The sequence below is a fragment of the Cheilinus undulatus genome, linkage group 6, assembly GCF_018320785.1.
Source record: "Cheilinus undulatus linkage group 6, ASM1832078v1, whole genome shotgun sequence".
Lineage (NCBI taxonomy): Eukaryota > Metazoa > Chordata > Actinopteri > Labriformes > Labridae > Cheilinus > Cheilinus undulatus.
Genome location: NC_054870.1, coordinates 38,935,324 through 38,951,740, shown reverse-complemented (window position 1 = coordinate 38,951,740; position 16,417 = coordinate 38,935,324). Strand labels below are relative to the sequence as shown.

The 16,417-nt window shown below is 37.0% G+C and overlaps 1 protein-coding gene across 1 annotated transcript in view; it reads left to right on the top strand.

Annotated features, from left to right (window-relative positions):
* LOC121511090 (metal transporter CNNM1) overlaps positions 1-16,417 on the top strand; it is a 41,837-nt gene that overhangs the window by 9,684 nt on the left and 15,736 nt on the right. Inside the window, exons 2-5 of the mRNA XM_041789622.1 lie at positions 12,444-12,587; positions 15,336-15,476; positions 15,617-15,786; positions 16,011-16,110. Of these exons, the coding sequence (XP_041645556.1) occupies positions 12,444-12,587; positions 15,336-15,476; positions 15,617-15,786; positions 16,011-16,110 (555 nt within the window). The remainder of the gene's footprint in view (positions 1-12,443; positions 12,588-15,335; positions 15,477-15,616; positions 15,787-16,010; positions 16,111-16,417) is intronic.

Here is a 16,417-nt window from a genome sequence, read left to right as displayed (position 1 = left end):
AGGAAGCCTGACTGGGAGCTGGGAAGGATGTCTTACTGTGCTGGGTGGAGGACTGGGATGATATCTTTGTAATGGGAGTCGATGTAAATGTCACTGGTAAAGCATTAAATGGTAGAGGGTGCATGACATGCTGTTAAGATGGCAGTTTTTAACTACAAAGCTTTTAACCTTCTGTTTTTATGGCATGGGAGAATACAGCAAGTTTGTGTTGCAAGAAAATTGGGCCAGAAGTGGTATTTAAACCCCCAGGGGCTCTGGCATTGTGTAGTTGCTAGAGCACCTTCTTGGCACAGGATGGAAATAAATTGAGGTTGCTTCAGCTCATAGATCAAAGTTCTGTAGGTATAAAGCAGAAAATCCAACATAATATGGATGTGAGTGTCCTCTCCTTCCTTATTTTCAGACTTTGGGAGGATTTAAGTAACCAGGGTGCAACATGGGTCAGTGAGTTACACAAAACCCTCTTAAAATCCTACTTAGTGGGATGATTTACTCTATTAGCAGTGAAATTAATATATTTTATTATTATGAAAACAGTTTTATGCAAAAGAAGCAACATAAGACTTTAAAAATACTCCAACAAAATTAAAATCATGCATTGCCTTAAGCATACAGAGAAACTTTTACACTTGAAGTCAGGCAACACCTGAAATGAGTGAAAGCCAGTATGCTTCATGAAGGAGTTATGGCTGAAGAGTACCTGGACCCTCTTTACGTGGAGAGAGCAGCTGGTTTGATACACGTCTCTGTAGGTACTGGGATATTATCAGGAGATCTCTCTAAGAGCTGTATGGTGTTTCTTACGTGGGTTTATGTTCCTTTGCAATGATGAACTCACTTCTGATCTCATTCATAAAATTAGATTTAACACGTGAATCTTCATCTGAAATCCCATCAAGTTTGCAGAGGTGGAAAGTAACTAATAACATTTACTCAAATTACTGTAATTGAGAAGTTTCTTTGGACAGTTGTTCTTTTTAAAGTTCATTTTGAAATCAATAATTTTACTATTCCTTAAGTACACTTTAACTAGAATAACTGTATACTTGATTACAATACTCTTGTACTTTTTCCGTCTCTGTTGACTATACAGTAGCACATACTAAGAGAATGATTCCACATCACATCCCAAATCCGCTGTTGTATTTTATTTTATTATAAAGGTGGGGCCTTACCTAAAAAAAAGACATTTGGAGATCCACATTCTCATGTTATTGTTGCCAATAAGGAAAATTAATATTTTGCTGTGCAACTCAACAGCAGCTAGGCTGGGCGATTGATCGAGATTAAGATTAAATGACAAAATGTCAATGCAATTTTCAAATTGCAGAAGGTGCAATATTTCTTTGACCTTTATATTTACATGTGTGTGTGTGTGTGTGTGTGTGTGTGTGTATATATGTGTATATATATATATATATATATATATATATATACAGTGCTTAACAAATTTATTAGACCACCCTAACCCTAACCAAAATAAGGTTTATGCCACAGCTGCCGTAAATTAACAGCATTGGTAATTACCAAAATAATCTTTTACGTTTCTGCAATGGTCACCAATATGTAGAAGCTCTTTAACCCAAATTATATTTTTAATGCTAAAATATAATTATTATTGTTATCCATGAATTTTCAAATTTACTGATTGACAAAAAAACTGAAAAAATAGTAAAGCACATTAATATTTCTTGATTAATATGTCAAATTATAGTTATTTACTTGCATTCCTGAACAGAAAAATTAGTTTTAGTGGTTGAATGTTATGCTTGATTAATTTCTGACTTCTCAGAGAAGCCCAGTGAGCCGGCTCAAATTTGGGTGAATTCAGTTTGAAATCCCTCATTCGTGTGAACAATGGTAAAACGTGGAGAGCTCACTGAAAATGACAGAGTCTGCATTAAAGCACTTCATGATGCTGGATGGTCTTTAAGACAAATATGACAGGTGGTCTAATAAATTTGTTAAGCACTTTATGTATGTGTGTGTGGGTGTGTGTGTGTGGGTGGGGGTGGGTGTGTGTGTGTGTGTGTGTGTATGTATTTTTTTTGCAGCAGAGATGTTTCTCTCTACACATACAAACTTTGAAGCATCAGTATTTTTTTAAATCTTACTTTTCTTATTTTTGTAAATGTTTTTCTTATCTAAAGTGAGAATGGTATAGAAATCTTCATTCCATTCATTACAGCAGTTCACACTGTATCTGCTATATGAGTCAAAATAATCACAGTTAGATATTATTTTTAGCCCTTGTTTTTCATGATGATTGCCTCAAGGCTTCAAGTTAAATGAATAAATCTACCACTGTGATTAGCATATATAAATAAACATTTGTAATTCACACTGATTCATGCATCATGTTATGTCACTCTAACATATAGGCAGAGCTTACAGATGGAATAGTTTGTTTAATCTAGCTAAAATTGTGGTTATGATAATGAATGAGTTATTGTTTGTGTTTGTTAATATGTGGAATTTAAAAAATAATTAAGTGCATGTCAAATTACAAATGTGATATTGGAGAAAAAATATCGCAATGAGATTATTTCCCAACTCTTTCAGCCCTAGTAGTTACTCAGCACTCATTACCTTTACTTTAACTTAACATTAAATTAAATACTTTTTACTTGATTTATAGATTACTTCTACTTAAGTAAATTTTAAACAGAGTAACTGCACTTTTACTTGAATACAACATTCATGTAATTTTTTTCACCCCTGCTAATGTGTTTCTTCTTTGTTTGCTTGCCTGTTTGATAGATTTTTTTTTTTTTGGCATGTGCTTATTCCCTTCTGCTTTAGTCCTTAAAAAATGTGTGTCTCTAGAAAACAAACAAACAAAAAAAAAACTCCAGGGAAAATGTACAAAATAGCAGTAGTCTTAGGCTGTGTTCATTTTGTTGACTGAAACAACAAATAAAAATTCTGGTTGACTTTCCTTTTCCATAAGTCTAGACAAAGACTAGTTAAGAATAGATCTTTGTAGATAAAAAAAAATCTGATGAAAAGTAAGTTCAATTTTTTTCAGGGAGACTTCAAATCTCAGGATGTTTTTACAATGTGTATAGAAGGTATGCCAGTGTTTTTATCAGTGTTTTTTAAATCTTTTAAAGTTTGATTGAGCATTAATATGAGTGTTTCACATTTATTGTAATTATACAGTTTGGCACATTAATTTAGTTTGGGTTTAATTTAGGTTTTCTTCATTGACCAAAACTGGGAAAAAATATTTTTGAGTTTTTGTCTGCTAAAACTAGTCAAAAACTTTTAAGGTTATAAAATTATTAAACGTGACTAAAAACTGCAGAACATTTAAATCTTCAGATTAAGGCTTAATCTAAAACAGCTGCCAAAACTACCAGTGGTCTCAAGAAGAGAAAAGATGCTTCGTGCCAGATTTAGCTTACAAGCTAATTTCCATGTTTTCCCAACTTTAAACTTTAAAATCTGATCAAATCAGTCATCTACACCTGTGTGCGCGAAGAGAAGGACAGAAAAGTGAAAATACGGCTATGAAAATATTATGTGCATGCTTCTCAGAGTTGTAAAACAGATGTTGAAATGTAAGATGAATGCTGAGAAGACTGATTCCTCAACATCCCCTTTTTGACTTCTCAGGAGAAAATGTGGAGTCTGTGTAAAGTTTCAGATCTGTTCAGAGATTATTTAGTGCTTTAATAGTTTTGACAGAAAAAGCCGATTGTGCGAGGGCAGAGGCACGTTCAGGGATGCTATAGTCTTGGCTTGAGGCAGACCTTGAGGCTCTGCTGATGTGCTCAGAGCAAAAAGCTCTTCAATGGTGGAGGAGTAGCATTATGGATTATTTTACACACTAAACAGACAGCTGAATACAAACTGAAATCATCAAAGATAAGCATTTTATATTTTTTAAGTATATAAAAAATGATGATACTGTTGTGATTTCCTGTTCAGGATTTTCAGGGCTTGTTTGTGGAGAGTGTTATTAGGGTCTTATTTCCCTGAGGCCAGTATGATATAGTGGAATCTAGCGTAACATTATTGGTCAAGGTTGAGCTAATTTCAACTACTTCACCAATGTTAGGAAAGCAGAAGCTTATTCTGTGAGGGACTTGCATGAATATGTAGCATGTTGGAAAACAGAGTGTAAAAATTGAATTTCCCCCCTAGGATTAGTTCAGTATGTCTTTTTGTTTGCCTTCTAGGTGGCAAAACTTATATACATACTTAATATCAGAAAATGTGCAAAAATCCAGAAATATATTTTAGGAGGTGATCATATTTTTTATGTAAATTTTTAATCCAAACATTCAATGGTATTTTTTTAAATAAGCATTTTAGGAAGTTGGTAACCAAAACTTAGCAAACAGTACAGTCTAAAGCCAAGGTTAGAGTACACACATTTCTTTGTGTATTATAATAATCACTATGTCAGATTTGAGACAATCACAGACCCAACCGACTTGATGGATTATACAGACAAGTGCAGTCAAATCATCGGGACAGATATACTTCCATCTCACAGCACCAACTTCATTACTTCTCCTTCACTTTGTCTTTTGGTTTGTTTACATTTTTGACTGCTGTGTTTGCAGAGTGCCCTGTAGTCTTCCTGGTCATCATCACTGATGTAAAAAAAAAAACCCATAAAGGCAGGAAATAAAAATCATAATTGCTGGACTCTCTGTCGTGAGGTTGAGATGTTTCAGACGTGTTCTTGATTGTTGTACATTATATATGAGAGATAAAACAACAAATTTTTGGGACTGACAGGTTAAGATTACAACATAGAATTGAGTGCTTTACTATTTTTTGTCTTTTTTATCCATTGTCTTACACAGGTGCGCACTAAGGTTATAAGACTATATTCTATCAGGCCATATCTAAGACAGTTCTCACCTCTCTCCAGAGGATCATTAGAAGTAAAACACATTCTTTATCTCTTCCATTTTTCCTGTCTCTATTCAAAAAAATAAACCTGATATCTAGGGTAAGTGTATGCATAAAGCCCACCAAAATCTAAGTTCACGTATTTTTCATTGATACTAAGATGGTTTATAAACATGATCATTTGTTAAAATGAAGGATTAATCTCTCATTTGAAATTATATTTATTTACTTATGCATATTATAAAGAACAAATTAAAGAAATTTTATGAAAAAAGTCAAAAGTCTAAGTACCATTTAAGCCCACCTGTGTTCCAAATAAGCCCACAACCACATTTATCGACAGAAATAAAAGAAAATTATTATATTTTTTAGGTAGTGAACACATATTAATTCAGTAACATGTTATACATGTTAAACACAGTTTAGCCTAATTCTCATGGCATTTTTTTCTCCTTTCCATATATTTCATTTACGAGATCCTTCCAATTTTGACTGGATTACGTCATCATCTACAGTTAAGTTATTACATGTAGAAAACAAATAACAGTGGCGTGTAAGAGGAAAGGTTGCATTAGTCAGCTGTAAACTGACCATAATAAGTTTCCCCACAAACATTTTTTTCTAATCCTGCTGCCATGGCAAGAGTCCCTTAGTAGACAGATACTTTAGTCTGGGTATGACTACCGTGAATGAAAAAAAGGCATCCAAACACAGTAATAACACAGGGCAATGTAGTGTCTGCAGATGCATAAACAATACATTGTGTCTATAATACTGCTTGAATGCAACGTTATCATCTGAGTGCACAAAGCCATGCAAACACATGATGCATGGTCTGAAACAGCACACTGAGTTCAAACATAGACCGGAGGATTCGGAGGAAACAGGCGGAGCAGAAACATTTGCAAAGGGGACATCCATGGTAGACCCAGTTTTGCCCTGGGCGTGTGTGTGTGTGTGTGTCTGCCTGCGTGTGAGTCTGCGTGTGTGCCATCCTGCAAGAGTATTATGTAACATATGAGTGATGTAATGCAGTGCTGCCTGGGTACATTAGCAGCTGAGGGCATATCCACGTCTGACTCACCTGAGCTGCTTGGACAAGCTGACCTGAGCTCTGAGTGCAACGTCAGCCTCATGTTTAAAGATGGCCGCCTGTCAGTCAATCAGTCAGGGAGTTTTTTTTTTTTTTTCTCTTGTTGCTGTGGATTAAAGTATTTGATCCATTTTATCCCCTGGCAGTGATCCCCTAAATCGGCCCATCTCATAGGAGCCACAGATTTTGTTGGAAGCACGGTTGGAGACTATTTACATGTTTGTGGTTGGACGCTGTGTTCTAGTGACATCATGAACTCGGTTAGATAACTTATTTGGTCAAAAAATTGACTTAAGCTGTGACGTAAACGGGAGTATTGTTGTGGCTGCTGGGATGACAAAGCAAAAGATATTAAATATGGGAATACATTTTTTAAATATAGAAAATCTGCATACTGATTTTTGCTTATTTACACAGTAAATGGTTATTCTTCTATCAGTGGGATCTAGCATCAGAGGCAGTGTCATGTCACATCAGCATTATCAAATCACTGCAGAAATGCTGTTGGCGATCTGTGTCATTGTATCCGGCAGGCATGTCGGGTTCAGCCAAACAAGTACTGAGTGTGACCACTGGGTCTGCTCATGCGTGTGTAAAAAGTGTGTGTTTGTGTGTCCATATTTGTGAGTGTGTGTTCTCAGAGGTTGGCAGCAGCATGGGCAGTTTCGTCAGCAGATGTAGGCATCCCCAGACTGATTGTGTAATCTCTGTGTTTACGTAAGGGGCCAAGTCTTCCAAACTGTCAAAGTGTCTCCAGACTAATCCCAAAATGCCTACTTTCTACTACACACAGAAATAGTCCTGACATTGCAATTACTTCATACTCAGGCTCTTAGACAAATCTCTCCTGTGTTTACAGTCTCTCAGCTCCAGTTGGTGTTTTAATGCTGGTTTTCATCTTCGCAGCACAGATCCAGTTGGAGGCTGTTCACTCGTGTTATTTTTATCTGCTGACGTTAACTCTCCATCCATTGCATCAGCATCATTTTAACTCAAGAATATTTTATTACTTTTGTAGACAAATTCCCAGAATGTACACTGAATAATGTTCAAAAGATGGAAGCAATATCAATAGCATAATCCCTCATGCCCTTTCAATCCCTATCTACCAGCCTGGATTTCACTTTACTTTTTTTTTGCACTTTTTTTTTAATCTTTGAATACTCTGTGCTTTTTACTTACTGTGTTAGTTATTATTTATATCTCCTAACCCATTCCATATTTTAATCTAAATTTCACCATTTCTTACTGCTACATTGAGTATAAAAGCAACTGTTACAACTAAATTGCCTCCTTAATAAAAGAAGTAAGAGTAGGTAGAAGCATTTGAGATTTGACTGAGATTCTATATAAAACTGTTTTCTCAGAATCAGCATCAGCTGTAAGCATGCTTATGCAACAAAGAAATTTGACACTGGTTAGCTTTGCTCTCAATGTACAGGAATTAAACTTTAACTACGAAAAATCAATACAACTGAAAACATTTTGAAAAGTCAAGTTTAAATGTATACCAGCTCTTGTTGTATATTTTTTTGTAATATGTGTGCGTTGATAGTACGGTTGCAAGATGTGCAAAGCATGCAAGAATGACTAGACATGATAAAAAGTATAAAATATGCAAGGATATGAGCTGATTTACATGCGGTAGATTAGACCATTTAAGATAGCTTATGTCAATTATACCACAGTGAGCTTTCTTACAGAATTTAAGTTACAGTTAATAGATGTATTAATGCAAATATGCATTTAAGGCAAGATATTTTACCACAGTACAGTTAAGCCTTGAGAAACAGTGCAGGATATTTAACTTTAAGCAGGGCTACGGTGTGTTTGATTAATATTCTATTTTCTGACACTCTGGATCTGCCATCTGGGTTCATTTTGGATTCAGGAGGGACATGGCAAACTCAGCATTGTGAAAAAAAACCCAAAAGAACAGCAGATGGACTGGAAGACTGAAATACTCTGGGAATTTAACCAAATATTTTGACAATCTGGGAATTCCTCAGCAAGGAATGTATTTACTTAAAGGTGCAGTGTGTAAAATTGGGACTATCAACATCTAACAGTCAATTCTGGAGTGTGATGATCATTTCTCTGGTGATAACTGTGGGAACCAGTGAAGTTTAAAAATCAATACATGCTTAACTGTTATTTGGTTCCTTCTATGGTGCCATAGAAACAGGCAAAATGCAAAAATCCAAGATGGCAGCATCCTTGGAGGGGACCCTCCCTATGTATGAATAAAAGGCTTATTCTGAGTTAATTTAAAACATACATTTAAAAAAATGTGTTATCAGATGTCAACACTAATTTAGATCAGTCTACTTATAAATGTTATGTTTGATTTTAACCAAGCTTGTTTTGCTAAATGCTACTAGGCTAAATATTACACACTGCACCTTTAAGTATTTGTAACAGAGTCTAATAACACAAGTCAATTATTTAAATCTAACTCCTGTGGGAATATCTCTTACAAATGCTAAAAGTTAGAGTACCTAGATCCTTAATAGTGAAACAACTATTTTTCATGCATCAAAATCACTTATTAATAGAAAAATGACAGCCTTTCCTGCTCATTTCACAGCCTGTTTTGTGGAAAAAAAGAAACTGCAGGGTGTGTGTAAATTATAAAACAGCTTTATGTGTTTACTTATTTATGTATTTGCCACTGTGAATGCTTAGTGTACTGGTAGCTGTTTTCATTGGTCATTATTTGCAGTGAGTGAGTTTGGACTGGTAGGGGCCAGACGTGCTCAAGCCAAGTATTGAACACAGGCAGACACGGTCGATCTTCATTTGTACAGAAGCAATTCATAACTAGACACTTTACAAAGAGGGCAGGTCTAGACCATACTCTTTGTTATATTATTAATGAAGATCAAACATTAGCGCAGCACTAAAAACACTAAGTATAACTACAGGGCAAAGGAAACCTCAAGCAGAGTCAACACATGTTAAAAAGTAATGTACTAAAGCTGAGCTGAGGTTGTAAAAGGATAGAGGGAGATTTAGAAAGAGGAAAGACAGGGTGCAGGAAGAGAGAAGAGGAACATACAAAAAGAAAAGACGAGGCAGATGCAAGGGGGGAAAATAGATGAGGAAGATAACAATGATTAAGATAAATTTATGATTGTTCTAACTGTAAATCTATCTTAAACTTATTTTATTGGATATGGCTCTGTCAGTAATGAAGTAGAGCTAGGCAATTATGTTCCCTGCCGTTATATTCATTGTGAATGGAAAGTTATAAATTGTTTCTCTGTTATTTTTACTATTGTTGATTATAGAAATGGTTATTTTCCTCATAAAGGGTGAAGCAAACCTACACAAAAACTCAACAATCACAAGATGCAGCTGATCACCAGAACACTGCAGTCTAGTGCACCCATTCATGCTCACAGCTTTGATTACATTAGTCCCCTTATCCGTGGGACACTGGACATGAGATCATATTTCAGATCTTGTGCAAGGAACTCTCCTGTGAGATCATAGGGAAAAAAGTTCATTTGGAGGCACAAACTTTTTAACTCCCAGCTGTCAATGTAATGTTTTTAGCACCCAGGCAGATCATACTTTGGGTTGAGTAAGGGATCTTTAAATCCTGGCTTTTCTACAACACTTACTGGGGCCATGTCTTTGGCAATGTGTTGTGTTTCTGTCCCTGTAATCTCGGCATTATCTTGTGACATATTTTACAGTATTTTGTGTGACATCTTCCTTTTGAAATTGAACCACTGCCTTATGACAGATCCAGAGCCGTTCTTTTTCATAACCAAATTATCTGTCTCCATTGCAAACTACTGTCTCCTGCCAACTTGCTCTGGCAGTTTGTCTACTTTCTCTGCATTCTCCATGCTGTCCTCCGTCTCCCTCTGACACAATTACAAGCATGTGCAGAGGAAAGTTTTCTGGATAAGGGAAATGTGCTCTCTGCTGAGAGAGGCATTTAGGAGACAGTGGGAAAAGTGAAACTCCATGGAGTTTATGCTCAATAGTCACTTTATATTCATTTCATACATCTCACATGGCAAAAGCCGTGATACATCGTGTATACTCCATTTATCACCCACCCCTATAAGGAAGATAACAATAAGTGAAGAATTCAAAGTAATACTCAAGTTTAACAGAAGGCTGAACTTTATAGTATTAGCTGGAATCCTCGTTAGTGACTATAACGATAATGAAATGAGATGGACTCCACACACATCAAATAACAATATTCACCACTCAACAGGTTACTTAAAGACAGTTTCACAACTCATTTAGACATATTATTTACATTTCTTACAACTTGAATTATAAAAGAGATGCTCCATCATCCAGTTATCTCATTTTCTAGACAGCCAGTTGGATTTGAAAGCCATTTATTGTATTATTAGACACTTTTACTGACACACTGGTGAAAAAAATTCTTATTTAGAACTATCTCCAGATTTTTACAATATTTTGCATCCATGAGTTATTCCATGTAACTTTTACCCCTGCCCCTGATTTTGAGTTCCCCCTTGCCCCTTTGAAACAGGAGTCGTGTTGACTCAGTGCATCATTCAGTCCTAGACTCATTACTGGTGATAATGAATCCACTCATCACTGCATCCTGTTTGACAAAGCAGGCTGGCCTTCATTGACAGATGGGGCAAGCATTGATTGTTTTTTTATTTATAAAGCTCTGTCTGGACTCTGCCATCATACATCACCTCCTTTACTGACCTTATCCAACAGCCATTATCACATTCACTCCAGTGACTAAATGATGCTGCAACTTAACCTTAAAAACTAAAATGGGGAAAAAACACTGGATAGCAAAGGTTAAAACTCAGATCAGTTATTACAACTGGTCAGTGTCAAAACATAATAAGAAACTTCTGTATTCATGAATGAAACTGTTATTAAATGGACTCAGCTCTCTGTTTATTCTGTCAGTGGCTTTTTCCATTTTGTGTTGGTTTTATTTGTTTTGATGTACTAATTTTACTCTTGGCATCTTTGCAAATGAGAGCATAATCTCAGTGAGATCTTAAGATTAAATAAAGGTTTAATGACTGACTGACTGAATGAATGAATGAATGAATGAATAACCTTCCTCTGTGAAGTAGGACTACCCTCCAAGTTCCTAAAACACCATCAGTAATTAATGACAACAGTAATGTAAACAGACAGGACGTTATCACCAGAGATTTCTACTGGTGAGTTTCTGCTTGAATTTCTTTGCAGGATGTCAGAATAGCCTCCTGAAGCTGCAGTTTTAATGTGAACTGCCTCCCACCCTCAAAATGTCATTTGCTTATTAATGTGGAAAGCTGTTTAGAGAAATGTTACCAAATAGGCCATGTTTTGAGCTGTTTAGGATTATGCCGAGCATTCAAAGTGTGAAAACAAAAACATTATGTATTCTTAAACTACTTTCGTGTCCCCAAATTTGGGCAAAAAAAAACAAATATTTTTTTTAAAAACTCAGAGTGAAATGGCAGCAGGTAGTTAAAAAGCCTCCATCTAAAGCCGTGGCGAGTGGTTTCACAGAACACTCATGTTACTGTTGGGTTCAGTACAGTTTTGCTGCAGTTTAGCACATTTAAACTGTGATCTTATCTGTGTGTCCTCAGCTGATGTTCGTCCAGCCTGTTTTATTGTGACAGGAAATCAACCTCTTTTAAGAGATCCAGATCATTTGGCTCAGCTCAGTAGAGCCAAACGGCTCTTCATTTAGTAGTACTAGTTTGGCTTTTTGAATACAGATTAAATGATGACGAAGGATGGAGTAAAGGAAACTTGAACTCAAACAGGAACTAGCTACAGTTGCTCACATTAAAGAACTGTTTCATTAAGCAGGCTAATTCCTTAAACAGCACATCATTACTCAATCACTCATCCCAAAAGGTTTATGCGATTCATAGTATATGAACATAGTATACCGTTCATTTAGAAGCATATTTGTGAAAAAATGAGGATTTTTTTGTATGTTAAAGGGGCTCAACTAGCCTCTTTGCTCCTCAAGGTCAGGCCTTATATAAAGATAAAACACTGCATTTATCTTGGTTGGTTTTCTGCTTTCTTAGTTAGTGCAGCAAATATTAAAAAAGATTGCAATGCCAGTTTTCCCAATGCTGTGCAGCCCTAATGTAGATCTATCATATGATCAAAGCAAAGAGAGAGAGCGCTTGATGATAAATATTAATTGTTCTGCATTGCTTTGGCAACAAAATAATTATGTGTTCATGCCAATAAAGCACAACTGAAGAGAGAATGGGGGGGGGGGGGTTAGTGCTTCTGACATTGAGGAGATACTCATAGTGTTCCCATAAAGGTCCCCAAATCTTTTTGAATTTATGCAACAACCAGTAACAGAGTAACAAAACTTTTCAAGGTCCTAATAGGACATCATGTCCTTCAACCACTGAGAGATTTTGTTTTTGTTTTGTTTACATGATGAAAAATAAAGCATTTTCCAACTTACCCTTTCTTTTCTTGTTCCCTGCAGGTAAGTCCCACCTGGCTGTGGTGCAGAGGGTGAACAGTGAGGGGGAGGGAGACCCCTTCTACGAGGTGATGGGCATTGTCACCCTGGAGGATGTCATTGAGGAGATCATCAAGTCTGAGATTGTGGATGAGACGGACCTGTACAGTATGTATGATGCAGAAACACAGTGATTATGCAGCTCTGAGTTGTAGCATTAGCTGTGAATCAATTTCATTGTGTTTCCACCTCCCACACTGAATAGATTATCTGAATGTCACAGCAGCTGACAGGTTTTTCTCTGCAGCTTTTGTCTGCAGCATAACTAGAAAATGCACTATAGACAGCTGCAGAAAGAAGCATTTTAAACTCAAAAGTGCATTGGGATTTCCTGCCTTCCACCATCTCCTGTCCGTTTTTCTCATTAAACTATTGATCCCACCTTCCCTCGCCTGTTGTCCCCAGCTCCTTGCTAATGCATAATTAAATAATGTGAATAAATGGCCCAGTCTCACAGATAATCACTATAATCCGCTCATCTTTAATTGGCTGCAAAGTTTCTCCACAGAGAGGAACTCAAATGCCAAACTCACATCACGTCATATCTCATCTTTCTACTATTTCCACAACACAATGAGAGTAAATAACTTTTCATTATACACTCCTACAACAAAAACTCCTTCTCCTAGAAGACAGGAACATCTAATTTTGTTGTGTGCTGCAGTTTTAATTACATGCAGAATGTGTGGAGCAGCCTCTGTCAGGGGTGCTGTTGTGTGGGTGTTCATAAAGTCCTGCTTTTTTCTGTGTCTACGTGTGCATAATTACGTGTGTATATATAGCACAAAGGGAGCTAATCTCTCCTGACGGGCCTCTTCAAGCAGTTGTAGCACCAGCTGTTCTGATGCTGCAGCTACAACGTATTTAATGGAATATATCAAGTACTCCGCGCATCTGCATCAATCTTAGGTGTGTTTACAGTACATGGGATAATCTTAATCTCTCCAGCTGTAAGTGAACTGAAGAGGAAACCATGTAAGGGGATCCATCCTTATTGTTTATTTGCTTCAGGATGTTAAGCTGCACCAGCTAATGAGGTCAGAAGCACCTCAAAATAGTTGGTTGTAGTGCCATTGTGAATAATTTACTTATAGTATGTGGCACATCTAATAGGACAAACCTAATCTGTGAAGTTACACATCTCAATCTTCTGCAGCCTCATCAAAGCATTTCAGCGTGAAACCTGTCGCTTATTGCAGCATGTTGGTTTCTTCAGATGAGTGCGAAACAGCAGGATGAGGGTCAGCACTTTCAAGTTTAATGCCAATATCCCCTGTCGTTAAATGGTGGAACTCCCTTTGGTTGGAGAGTATGTCTTTGCCCCTAATGAAGGAGTTCAAGTATCTTAGAGTCTATAATAGATTGTGACAGGCAGATTGGTGCAGCACCAGCAGTAAGAGCATTTAAAACAGACCACTATGGTGATAAGGAGCTACAGTGCCTATAAAAAGTATTCAGCCCCTTTGATATTTTACCATTTTTATTTATTTTAAAAAACAATCGTAGGTAATATCTTTTGGCTTTTTTGACAAAACACATTTTTTCAAAAACTCTTTAAAAAATAGGGAATGTAAAATAATTTATTGCACAAATATTCACCCCCTTCAAGTCAGTATTTAGTAGATGCACCTCTGGCTGCAACCACAGTCCTGAGTCTGTGTGTATAGGTCTGAATCAGGTTTGTACATCTAGACACTGCAGTTTTACTCCATTCTTCTTTGCTAAACCGTTCCGGTTCTGTCAGGTTGCATGGAGCTGGGCATAGACAGCCCTTTCCAAGTCAAGCCAAAAAAAATCTCTCATGGTTTAAGGCCTGGTCTTTGGCTCAAATATTCACCTTGTCTTAAAACTATTTCTGTGTAGTTTGCTGTATGCTTCGGCTCATTGTCTTTCTGGAAAATAAATCTTCTCCATAGCTGTAGTTCTCATGCAGACTGAATAAGATTGTGCTCGAAGATTTTCCTACATTTTGCCACATTCATTTTACCCTTTACAAGCCTTCCAGGACCGGCTGCCAAGAAGCATCCCCACAGCATGATGCTGCCACCACGGTGCTCCAAAGTGGGGATGGTGTGTTTGTGGCAGTGTGCAATGTTTGGTTCGCTAAACATGGTATCTCGTCTGATGGCCCAAAAGCACCATTTTGGTCTCATCAGACCAAAGATCAAACTTTCTTCCACTAGACAATGGAGTGCTATGTGCTATAGTATTGTGCTATATTATTTCCATTTCTTGATGATGGATTTAACTGAACTCCACGGGATGTTCACTGCCTTTGATTTTTTATCCATCCCCTGACTTTTACTTTTGATAACCTTTTCTCTGAGTTGTTTGGAGTATTCTTTTTTCTTCATGGTGTAATGGTAGCCAGGAATACTGATTCACCAGTGACTGAACCTTTCTTTATCACTAAATAACTGTCTGCAAAAGCACACATGAGACACACTGACTATACGCAGATGATCACCATTTCAAAAATTGTGAGACTTCTAGCACCAGTTGGCTGGACCTCTGTTGAATTAGGTCAGCTACTCAAAATGAAGTTAATATTTATATACTCACTTATTTTACCTTGCATATCTTTTTAATCACCATAACTTTATAGAAATCTGTTTTCACATAGACATTAAAGAGGTTTTTTTTTGTTATTTCCTTTCATGTCAAAAACGCCAAATTATTTTGACCAGAAATTATTTATAAAATCAATAAAAGGGTAACACATCCAAGGGGGTTGTTACTTTTTATGGGCACTGTAAGTTGGAAGCTTGCCTGAACTTTCCTGACAATAATGCCCTTGAATTGAATGGAATTGCATTCTTTAAGCTTCATGGATTTGTAATTTTTCTGTTTTGTTAGCTGATAATCGAACCAAGAGAAGAGTTTCTCACCATGAGAGGAAGCAGCAGGATTTCTCCATCTTCAAACTGGCAGAAAATGAGCTGAAGGTTAAAATCTCACCTCAGTTGTTGCTGGCAACACACCGCTTCTTGGCTACAGGTAGCGTTTTCCACATTAGTATGCATTTACTGTACGAAGAGTAAACTCAGTGGATTTCAAAGTAAGCTAGGAAACTGTCTTGTTTTTTTGGAAATATTTTGGGGTACTTTTATTTGTGTGCCTATGAATCTATCCTGCAGAGGTGGAGCCTTTCAGACCGTGTCACCTGTCAGAGAAGATCCTGCTGCGTCTCATCAAACATCCCAGCGTTGTGCAAGAACTCAAGTTCAATCCCAAGAACAAACACGCTCCTCAACACTACCTCTTCCAGAGAAACAAACCTGTCGACTACTTTATCCTCATCCTGCAGGTAAATCTGAAACTCTGCTGCTGCTGCTGTCAGAGCTGAATACTAATTATAATTTCAGCATAAATGTTTGTGCCAATGAGTTATGAAACCTAACACTTTTGTACATTTTATTGTTATAATTTCAGGGTTAATGCATATTGCTCTATTAGATGAGTCATCCATTTGGTGTGTTTTCACACCCAGAGCTTTTTAAATGCATAATAATGGTTGTGCTGTTGTTGCAGGGACGGGTGGAGGTGGAGATAGGAAAGGAAGCTCTGCGTTTTGAGAATGGAGCGTTTTCATATTATGGCATGCCTGCTCTCATCCCACCCCTGCCTATTGGTAAGTAAATGCAGATGTGAATACATATTGATGGAGTTTTTAAATGAACTCCAAATGAGGGTGACAGGACATTGTTGACAACAGTAATAGTCATAAAATGAGTGCAGTGCTGGTCTGAACCCCACCCAGTGTCTGTATGTCGTCAGCCTGCAGCGGCCGTGGGAAGTAAGTAATTAAAAGAAGTGATTTCAGAGAATTTCCCAGTGGAAGGACATGACCTGCACAGGATTATATGAAATCCAGCTAAGACTGCAGTGCAAGCACAAAGCCTTGTGGCTCCCTCTCCCTTTCTCTCCCTGATTCTTCT